This window comes from Achroia grisella, unplaced genomic scaffold (genome assembly GCF_030625045.1).
Source record: "Achroia grisella isolate CSIRO2021 unplaced genomic scaffold, CSIRO_AGI_Agris_v1 utg149, whole genome shotgun sequence".
Taxonomy (NCBI): Eukaryota; Metazoa; Arthropoda; class Insecta; order Lepidoptera; family Pyralidae; genus Achroia; species Achroia grisella.
The window spans coordinates 1,423,244-1,435,525 of record NW_026712644.1 but is presented as its reverse complement, the minus strand read 5'-3'; the positions used below and the strand labels follow the sequence as shown (position 1 = coordinate 1,435,525).

At 37.9% G+C, this 12,282-nt stretch overlaps 1 protein-coding gene across 1 annotated transcript; it reads right to left on the bottom strand.

Annotated features, from left to right (window-relative positions):
* Window positions 1-6,700: 6,700 nt before the first annotated feature.
* On the bottom strand, window positions 6,701-12,040 carry LOC131840797 (uncharacterized). Its single transcript, XM_059188994.1, has one exon. The coding sequence runs from the start codon at window positions 12,038-12,040 to the stop codon at window positions 6,701-6,703; it is 5,340 nt and encodes a 1,779-aa protein (XP_059044977.1).
* Between the last annotated feature and the right edge of the window lie 242 nt (window positions 12,041-12,282).

The window sequence follows — 12,282 nt, the reverse complement described above, 5'->3', positions numbered from 1 at the left end:
TAAATTGTACGTCATTTCAAAGTTACATCGCCCATTCGATCTGGACCTGTCAGAAACGAAAACTGTGAGCGGTCGGACTGTAGCTACGTAAATAGCTCTCTGATACGGTACAAGTGGAAGAGAAATTCTAGATCATTATATTGCTCTGCTGAACTATAAAACTTGAGGTATATCGAAGAAGCTTAATAGCATCAGAATATTTATTTATAAATACATTATAAACAGCTATACCGATGCTATATATAACTTAGAATTTATAATAATGAGTTAGAACCATACAGTTATTCAGATATATCAATTATCACAGCGCCACATTATGGGTACTAGAGAATTAATATAAATATTTTTTTTATAAACACATAATGTATATACAGAAAACAGACGGATACAAACAATTATACTCATTAATTGTTTGTACCGTGCTAGGAATTGAATTGCCATCGGAAGGTGGTATGCAAAATTTTTTTTATTCGGTTGTTTGGGGTATTGTCAGATGTTTGTAGCACCTGTAGCACTGCGACCTACATAGATCTATTGTGTTCGCTCTTTTTCAAAATTCGCTGCCTAGACCCGTCAGGGACAAGAATTGAAGAATTGGTGTGCTAAACCATTAGACCATATCTAACAGCCTCATAATGGATATAGCGTAAAGATAAACAAGAGACGTCTACCGTGCGAGGAATTGAATCCTTGGCCTTAAGAAGTCTGTATTCTTAACCGCTAGACCACCGAGGTCGTCAGTTGCGTAGACCATATCTGGCAACCCCATAAGGGATGTAGCGTAAACATAAACAAGATACTTGTACCGTGCGAGGAATTAAACCTGCAACCTTCGGAAGACCGAAGGCTGTATGCTAAACTGCTAGACCATCAAGGCCGTCAGTTGCATAGACCATATCAAGCTACCCCATAATGGATATAGCGTGAAAATAGATAAGATACGTTAAACGTTAATATAATAATAATAACTTCAAGACAATTCACACAGCGCCATCTAGACTCAAGTTAAGCTAGCTAAAGCCTGTGTTATGGGTACTAGATAACTGATACAAATACATAGATTATTTTCGTAAATACATACATATTATACATAGTAAACACCCAGACCTATACAAAGAATCATACTCATGAATACAAATGTTTGTGCAGTGCGAGGTATCGAATGCGCGACCATCGGAAGTATGTAAATCGGTGTGCTAAAGCGCTAGACCACCGAGGTCGCCAGTTGCATAGACCATGTCTGGCTACCTCATAAGAGATACAGCGTGAAGATAGACAATATACGGTAAACATTAGTCCAGCAATGTGTTTTCTGCTCAATTGAACCGAGGTTCAGATCCATTTATTCCTGCTCTGCGTTACCATTACGGCCTCATTAACGACTGCTCGCCGGTGACCGTACAGTTTTCTAAGTCAACTAGTTCTAGTATATATATACTATACTAGCTGTTCCCGCAACTTCCTCCGCGTAATGACCTTGACCATATAATGAAAAAATATTTAGTAATTATTAACACATTAAAAAAGTTTCATCGTTATAGCTTCAGAAATGAAATTCCCATACAACTCAATCAACAGCCTAAATTTTTCCCCCTGTGTTATAAAAAAACTGGTTTTGATGAAATTTCATAGTATAATCTAAATATATATAACTCAAAGGTGACTGACGTAGTGATTAATAATCTTTTAAAATTAATATCACTATTAAAAAATAGGAGTTCATGGTAGAAGGTTAAAAATTTTGGGATTAAAATAATAAAATATATCAAATAAATTATATTACTACTAGCTTTTGCCCGCGGCGTCATGTCATGAGGAGACCGGAAGACCACTTGACGAGAAAAGTTCTCGACCTCAATTCAGGACCGAAAAAGCTTCGACGACCCCGATTGTTGTCAGTAGAAACATGGACTGTAACATGGATGTCAGTAGTTAGTAAGGACCTTAAGGACAACGGAAACATAGAGCCAACAACAGTCCAAAATACACCACTGGAGAAGAAAGATTAGGAGAGCCGACCTCAAATGGGATAAGGCCGGAAGAAGAAGAAGAGAAGAAGCTTTTGCCCGCGGTTTAGCTCGCGTTAATTTATCCCCTTAGGGGTGGAATTTATCAAAATCCTTTCTTTGGGGATGGCTACTTCATAGTAGCATGCAAAGTCTCAGCCAGATCGGTTTAAAATTGACAAAGTTTCATACAAACTTTCAACCCCTATTTTATTCCCTTGGAAGTAAAATTAATCAAAATCCTTTCTTAGCAAATGCTTACGTCATAACATTTACCTGCATGCCAAATTTCAGCCCGATCCGTCCTGTGGTTTGGCTGTGCGTTGAAAGATCACTATGTCAGTCAGTCAGTCACGTTTGAGTTATATATATTTAGATGCATGTTAGTCTATAAGATACTAATATAATTTGGGCCATTAGTAGCCAGAAATAAACAAATAAATAAATATATATATATAGGCTACACTCTATTTACCATCAAGTGGTTGTCTAGCGGAATGCAATAGGAAATTATATAGAAATCCAAGTTTCCATGGTCCTAATAATTAATCACACACGATTTATGGAAAGATTTGGCTTCAAATTAAAAAAAAAGAGTTATTGCCGTCATTTGGAGGAGACTGTGGCAATAACAGGAGCTTGGAAGACTAATGTCGACGATAACGCGGGGCGCGGATAAAGTGGGGGACGTAAAGCTTGGGTTACATGCCGTCTCCTTTCTTATGAATAATAATGGAAATCAGCGCTGCAGTGACACGCTACGGCATCAGCTGAGTGCAGGCCCTTTAAGCTCATAGCGAAATATTAGTTTTTAAGTTTTCTATATTTGTACTACTATTTAATATGTTAATGAATCAAATAATAGTTATTATTATTCTTAATGGAATAGTTCTCCTGCCTGCGCAAGCGGTGCTACAGACAGTCTTTGTCTGGGCTGCTTTAATGCCGAAGAAACGGTTGCTCACGTAATCCTGGAGTGCTTGCAGTGACCACACAACGAACTCAAATCCTCGTCGCTCCGTAAAGCCTGTGAAGACACCAGGAAACTTCTGCGCTTCTGGGAGGAGCTTGGCTGGACACTTTAGTAGTCTCGACTCTTTATGGCATCATTTCAGATTAACCATGAATTTATCATAACAGTTTCCAGGGGGAACTAGCTAAAAATGTACCATGTCAGGTTGACCGCCACGCCGTTCCTCTTGGAAACCATCGTGATAAATTCTTGGTGAATTTGTCACGATGGGCTAACTGACCGGAGCTCATGCTCATCTCCACTGGTGCCCCGCCAGCGTATCTTATCTGTGATTGTAACAAACTCGATATTTCCATGTACAGAACTTGAACCCATGTAAACCAACGGTTATAAATTGAAAGAGTTAATTTATTAGGTTTGTAAATAGAGTTTCGATTTAGATTCTCTGTTGATAGGCTATACGCTGTAACTTGTATACATATATATGTATTAGTTATATACTTAAATTTCAATTGTTTTCCTGTAAGCTGTGAGTATTATACTGCATCACACTTACTTTACACTTTGGGTCTTTCAAGTCAAGAGTGAACAGGCATTATTTGAGCTTGCGTGCAACAGCTTAGACCACATCATCACTTAACATCAGGTGAGATTGCGGTCAAACGCGTTCAAATTTTAATATAAAAAAAAAACATTTATATATTTCGCGCAATTTACATAATATCTTTTAAATTATAGCCTATATGTTATTCTGATGTATAAGCTATATTACTGCAAAGTTTCATCAATATCCATTTTATAGTTTTTACGTCAGAGAGTAACAAACATTCATCCACACTCTCGCGTTTATAATTTTTTTATTTTATTTTGTAGTATAATCAGCCGCTTCTTTTGTGGCGACATTCTTTGAGCCTATTTTTATATAATATTTATAATCTTAGTAAGATTTAATATTTTATTACATTTAAACTGGCCAATGTATAATATTACTATACATATTATTATATAACTAGTATTTACATAACCTAATTGTACAACTAAGAACTAAAATAAAAAGCTTAAAAAAAAAAATAGAATATGATAACTAAAATATATTATTAAAAGTGGTCCCTTTAGGCAACGTTCCGAAGATACTGGCAGCGTTCCCTCTTTGAATAGCTAGACTAATTCTTTGTCCAAGGTAGCTGCCAGCTCTTCGGTCTTCTGTGATATCGACTAACCTTTTCGTTATTTCTTTGAAAAGTCTTATAGCGCTAGGACCCCACGGACCAAGGGTCTCGACACCGAATGGAACAAATTCATATTCGGAGCCTAGACCCCTGTATTTACATATTTTGGCTTAGTAAGATTTATATTATACATAAAAATAACTAACACTATATAATAATCTGAATTTATCATTATTTTTGTCTTTTATCTGGTTTAAAAGAAAGTAATACATACCTCACACGGGCCTTAGCCAAGTGTAGGAGAGGTTCCGATATGTGAAGATGAATAACATCTTTTGATTGAGGAATTCAGAATTTTTCTAGTAATGCGACTGGCATTCATTTGCAAGTATATTATTGTAAGATATTTTTTTTATACCATGTGTTACCACGGTTACCGTAGCTCATGGACGCCTAAAACACCAGGGGTATCACATGCGCGACGACAACCTTCATAGTTGAGCAGACCATTCGCTTAGCGTTTGGAATTTCCAAACGCTAACCGAATGGACCTTTAATAATTGCCATTTGTCAATGATTTATATTTGTTTGACCGTGATATGACGCGTCAGAACGGCATCAGTTTTAACATTATTATAATTTTATCATCTGCCCACAGTAGTTCACTGCTGGACGTAGGCATCGCCCAAAACACATTCGATTTTCAGACAGAATTAGGGCTGAGTTTCATATCAGTTCTTTTTAGCTTGCACTAGCACTCCTGAGGGTAGATTTGACATATCATAATAGTCTGTAATGATCTATGTACATGAATGATTTGATTTGAAGGAGTTTGCTTCTGCAACATGATTTTTTGTGCTAATTAATTTCTCTTATAGGCGGGACATATGCTTCTCCCAATGCATACCCCTACGTGCGATCTTCAGACATACCATCCAGTTATTACCCGCAACCCTACGTATGTCAAAACTCCATCTAGCACCTGTTATTGCTATCCAATTTTTAAAAAGTTAATATCAAAATATTTGTTTCAAACAGTTGACGATGCCCGACTAAACTACAAATTTATGAAATAGTCTCTTAACCCTAAACGGTTAAGAACCACTGATCTAAATTCTAAAGTTTGTACCTCGATACTGCTAGCGAAGCACTTTTATAGGCGGGACATATGCTTCTCCCAAGGGCATGCCCCTAGGTGGGATCTTCAGACCGGACGGATCGGACTGAAATTTGGCATCCAGTTATTACCCGCAACTCTACGTATGTCATCGCTCCACCTAGCACCTAAATTGCCATCCAAAAAGTTAATATCAAAATATTTATTTCAAACAGTTGACGATGCCTGGCTGGATTCTCATCCCTAAAAGGTTAAGAACCACTGATCTGAATTCTAAAGTTTGTTCCTCGATACTGCTAGCGAAGCAATTTAATTCTAGATTTCCGTAGCGTGTTCTACTCGGCAATGTTTGAGTCTAGTCGTCTGGTGAAATTGTTTTCGCTTTAGAAATTTTAGCTGAAAAATCATATGCTTCAATATGATTTTTCAGCTAAAATTTGTATGTATTATATAAGGTATATATTGACGACTTCGGTGGTCTAACGGTTTAGTACCTTATTTCCGATAGTCGCGGATTTGATTCCTCGCACGGTACAAACTTTTGTATTCATGAGTATGATTCTTTGTATCGGTCTGAGTGTTTTCTATGTATACTATTTATGTACTAGACAACTGATATAAATACTTATAAATACTATTTATGTATTTAGAAAAATTAGAAAAATATAGATCTTTCTACATTTTTCTAAATACATAAATAGTATTTATAAGTATTTATATCAGTTGTCTAGTACCCATAACACTAGCTCTGCTCAGTTTGAGACTAGATGGTGCTGTGTGAATTGTGTGCATTAAGATATGCTCTTTTTACTCATTGATATAGAAATGTCATTTTTCCAAATTTTCTAAGTACATAAATAGTATTTATAAGTATTTATATCAGTTGTCTAGTACCCATAACACTGGCTCTGCTCAGTTTGGGACTAGATGGTGCTGTGTGAATTGTGTGCATTAAGATATGCTCTTTCTACTCATTGATATAGAAATGTCACTTTTCTAAATTTTCTAAGTACATAAATAGTATTTATAAGTATTTATATCAGTTGTCTAGTACCCATAACACTAGCTCTGCTCAGTTTGAGACTAGATGGTGCTGTGTGAATTGTGTGCATTAAGATATGCTCTTTCTACTCATTCATATAGAAATGTCATTCAAATTTGAACTCACGACCTTTCGAACCAAATAGGGTCATAAATCTGTATCGGGCTCGGCGAAACATCTCTGTCCCTTTCAGATTCCTTGCCAAGGAAAGAGATAGATGTGGAGAGGACGTAAGGAAAGGAAAATAGGTATACAGGCGCAAACATCCCCCCCCACTTGAAGGATCCCTTCAAAAAAAAAGAGCAAATGCAAAACAAACTAACAAAAATGTATGATACTAACCAAACTAATAATATACTTAACAAGAGAACGGAGCTTAACTATATTTACTATTTACTGATTAGGAAGTGGACACAGACGAACTACTGGTCGTAGATACAAGCCAGATGAAGTTCGGACTCTAGCTATTCTAATAATGCCATCTTTCGCGGGAAAAATTTCTTCAATGATACCCAAAGGCCAATGAAGAGGAGGTGCGTTATCTATAATAATTATTACAACATTGCCCACTGCTATGGGATTCGACGGAGTATTCCATTTCTGACGCGTTGTCAATGTATGCAAATATGAACGTCTCCACCGAGACCAAAATGACTGTACTAATTTGGTAAGTAATGAATGACGTTGATTAAGATCAATTTCATTACCACCAAGAGTTGGTGCAGGCAAATATTTCAATGGTGTTGATGTCAAGAAATGGGCCGGCGTTAAAGCAAGCGGTTCGGATGGATCCGATGTTAACGTGCGACACAATGGTCGACTATTCATTACTGCTTCCACTTGCGTGAGAACAGTGCTAAGCTCCTCAAAAGTGAGAATCTGATCTCCTACTACTTTATATAGGTGACTCTTCAGACTCTTGATATTAGATTCCCAGTTCCCACCGAAATGTGGGGCCGCCGGGGGATTAAGATGCCATTCAATGCGATTTTCAGCTAAGACGTGCGAAAATTCTGAATTAAAATATTTTGAAACTAAAAGTTTATGCAATTCATCTAAATATCCTCTAGCTCCTATAAAGTTCGTCCCGTTGTCCGAATACAAATGCGTTACTGGTCCGCGACGAGATAAGAAACGCTTAAACGCCAATAGAAAACAAGCTGCGCTTAAGTCAGAAGCCAACTCAATGTGAATAGCCCTAGTGGTTAGACACACAAATAAACAAATATACGCTTTACGCGCACGTATGCCACGGCCACGGTGCGGTGTTACCTTTATTGGACCAGCAAAATCTGTACCGGTATGAATAAATGCTTTAACGGATGGCGTTACACGACAAGCGGGATGATTTGACATTTCGGGAAAAACTTGTTTAGGGCGCAATCTAAAGCAACGGTTACACTTATGTATTCGACTACGAATAATGTTACGGGCCGAAAATATCCAATAATTTTCTCTAAGAATTGACATCAACAAATCAGGGCCAGCGTGGCAGTGAATTTTGTGAAAGTAATCGATTAATAAATTCATTACATGACCGTTACGCGGTAGTACTATAGGGTGTTGTTTTTGATAACTCAAATCAGAGTTCTGAAGACGTCCACCAACAAGTACAATACCATTTTCTAAAAATGGTTTCAGTCTACGAAATGCGATACTACAATGTTTACCAGATTGCATAGCTTTAATTTCATGCGAAAAGTGAAACTTCTGCAATTGCCTAATTAATTTATACTCCGCGAAGCGTAAATCAAATGCGGTAATGTATTTGCGATGCGGGAGCAGTCTAACAAAACGACAAATATAAACAATACATCTTAACAATTTACACCACGACGAGAACTGATCTGCTAATTTTAACAAAATTAAACTAGGTTCGATTTCAGAAACTAATAATGCTTGCGTTTTTTCCTCGGGAGGATTCGATATACTAGTGGGATTGAACTCCGCTATCTTCCACTCGCTAGGGCTCGACGATAACCAGGGTGGACCATGGAACCACAACGGATGATCGATAATTTGTGCGGGTGTCAATCCGCGCGATAGACAGTCAGCAGGATTGTCTATACCCGAAACATGACGGAAACTATCTGGTGCTAAATAAGACTGCAACTGAGATACGCGATTGCCAACAAAAGTATCCCATCTATGGGGCGACGAATAAATCCAACAAAGTGTCACAGTTGAGTCAGAAAATGCGATAACATTGCTAATAGTGAGACGCTTACTACAAGTGTCACACACAATTCTAATGAGTTTTGCGAGTACTAATGCGGCGCACAGCTCTAGCCGTGCCAAAGATACCGTTTTGGTAGGCGAAACCCTAGATTTTGAACACATCAAGTGAACGCTATTAATTCCATTATTACTAACATGCAAATAAACTACTGCTCCGTATGCCTTTTCGCTGGCATCAGCAAAACCTACTACAGTAACGACGCTATCTCTCGTTATATCAACATGACGCGGAAAACTAATTTTATTTAATAAATGCAATTCACTACGGTACTGGCTCCATAGTTTTACTATCGATGCAGGCGGCGCGTCATCCCAATCACACTTCAATAACCATAATTGTTTCACAAGTAACTTTGCGTATAAAACCACAGGTCCCAAAAAACCCATTAGATCCCATAACCTAGCTACGCATGACAATATAGCGCGCTTAGTGCACTGCTCATTAGGCGGGTTTATTTGAATGCGAAATAAATCTGTGCGGGGCGACCAAGATAAACCTAAAACTTTATGGGTGTCAGTTTCATCAAACTCCTTAAGCGCCGCGAGTCTATGAGAAATAGGAATTGAGTTAAGAACTATTTGCGAATTACTTGTCCACTTAACTAAATCGAAACCAGCTGTTTTAAAAAATGCGATCATCTCAGTGGACAATTTTACCCCTTCTTCCTCTGAGTCGACTGAATGGACTACGTCGTCCATGTATAACCCTAATTCTAAAACATCCCTAGCATGCGGGAAGGAGTCTCCAACATCCTCAGCGAGCTGTTTAATTGTACGCAATGCGTGAAACGGACTAGATTTAACACCAAAGCAAACACGATTAAATTGATAGGTAACAATGGGATCGGTGGGTGAAAAACGATACAATAGTCGTTGAAATTTACGGTCCTCTTCACGAACCTCTATGCACAAAAACATTTGTCGCACGTCTGCGGACAGTGCGACCGCGAATAACCGAAAATTAATTATTATATCAAAAAGATTACCCTGTAAATTTTCGCCACAAAACAAAATATCATTTAATGAAATGGAACTAGTAGTTTTCGCGCTAGCGTCTAAAACAATTCTTAATTTAGTGGTCGTCTTATCCTCACGAACCACTCCATGATGCGGTATAACGTATGAAAGCGATTTATCTTCACACGCCGACGTAGGTGCGGGTGAGATGTACCCCTTATCTATATAATCGAGAATGACATCGTCATAAGCTAATTTAAATGCGGGTGAAGCAATTAATTTTCGTTCCAAACATAAAAATCGTTTTTTAGCCAACTGATAAGAATCGCCCAGTGTGGACGGATCCTTACAAAATGGTAAAGCCACAATATACCTACCACTGATCGGGTCGCGTTTTGTAGTACTACTATAATATTTTTCGCACGCGTTATCTTCTGGACTTTTAATAGGAGGTACGTATATCTCCTCTAAATCCCAAAATCTTTTAATTAAATTGTCCAGAGAATTCGATACTATAGCACAACACGTCGTTACAGTGTTGTTACAAAAAGTAGCAGGCGCGGGTCCTACAACAATATATCCCAACGTGGTTTCCCAAGCATAGGGAGAACCTAACTGACCTTCAATTTTATTTGTAAGCAATAAATGATGACACAATGATGCGCCCAATAACATGTCGATGTCACCTGGACAGCTATACGTGTCATCAGCCAATGGTAACACGTCAAAATCAGACAACTTGCACCTATCTACAGTCATATTAGGCAAACGTTCCGTAATCCTATCCACTACCAATGCATCTAACTCGTACGAAATATTCCAATTAAATCGGGAGTGTATTTTAATATTTACTAATGTGTCGACAGCCTTATTCGTACCGCCGATACCTTTTACTAATAAATTTGTCTTGCGTCGGTTACATAAACCCAATTTTTCACATGTACTATTAGTAATAAAATTACTTTGCGAAGCGTTATCTAATAAACAGCGAACCAAACATTCCCTACCATAAACATCGTAAACAATAACTCGTGCGGTCGCCAACAAAATAGTATTGTGAGTGGTTTTGTTAACTAGTTGTGTACTGCATAACGCAATGTCCGCGGCCGTCGCGTTACTAGTATTCGCTATCTGTGAGTTATAATGCGATGCGCGCGGTGCATCAGTGAGACGCGGCGGCGCGTACGGCGAGAGCGGCGCGGGCGGCGCGGGCGGCGCGGCAGGGGCGAGCGGCGCGAGTGGCGCGGCGGCGGGTGCGGCGGGCGACCGGTCGCGGCCGTTTTGTGCATACGGCCTGCCGGTGTTACTAACGAAATGCAACATCGAATGATGTTTTCTATTACACACCTTACAATTAATACCAGAATTACAATTTGCTATTTTATGTTTACTACTCAAACAATTTAGACAGTAACTATGACCTCTAACAAATAAATATCGATCGTATGGGGACATATTACAAAAAGCGGCACATTTATACAAATTATCATGTGGCACTGACGAATTGCATAAAGAACAAAACTGTTTGACCATATTATTATTGTTTACATTCGCCCGTGTACACTGTGTTGTACTAGAATACGTGTGTGTCTGTTTAGTTATTCTGGGAACGACACGTTCGGACTTATTTTGATGTAATTTTACAAAAGGAGTTCTGTGCAATATTTTAATTTGTTCACGTAAAAATGTAACTAAGCTATCGAAACTGGGTATCACAGAACCGCGGTATTCCATATCGAACAAACGAACTATATCTGGGTCTAAACGTTTTAATGCGAGGTATAAAAATACAAATTCTGCTAAATTATCCAATTTTAGGTTTTTTAAGGCCGCAACAGATGATGCGAACTTATCAACGAATGATTCTAGACTTTCAGCGGTTGTACTAGACATAGGTTTTAAGTTAAAAATATTATCCAAATAAGTTGTTGCTTGAAACCGCAGATCTTCATATCTATTAACCAATGTCTCGTAAATAATACTATAATTGGATGCGCACGGAGTTAAGCCTGCGCATACAGACCTAGCCTGCCCCGTGAGTTTACCTAACAGATAATGCAATTTTTCCAAATCAGTAAGTGAGTCGTTATTATGTACTGCTGACAAGAAAGTAGAATGAAATAAATTCCAAACTGTCACATCTCCTGAAAATTCAGGAATTTGGAGGGCTGGTAATTTTGGTCTAGAACTCTTAATCGGCTCAGATGCTGATATATTAGGTTTAGAATCGTGTGACAGATTCAACTTTGTAATCTGTCTTTTTATATAACAATACAAATCTTCAAATGCCAGCCAAGCCTGATGGCTGGGCTGATGATTAGGTTTCAACCTTGTTTCTATAGCGTTTATAGATTCCAACGTACTTAAATAGTCGTTCCGTATAGAATCCAACGATTCAACTTTCGATAAAAACAATTCAATAGAAACATCGTCAACTAAATTTTTTGCAGAATTATAAATACTTTGAACCCGCTCGAAATAAGCTGACCTTCTTGAGATCAAATTGTTTAATTTAATTTCTAAGTCGGATAACGACATTTTGATATAATTACTATATACCTACTATTAAAATTAACAAATGCGTAACAAAATTCGAGATTGTTCTATTGTAATACAAGTAGTAGTTTTATAACTACTCACAACTAATACGCGATAATTGAACTATTCATAAATGCATACGTAACAAACTGATGCGAAATGGAATAACTCGAAGTGATTTTATGATGGCTATAACGCGGTATGCGTGAAGTACCTACCTATTATGCTTATTTGAATTATAC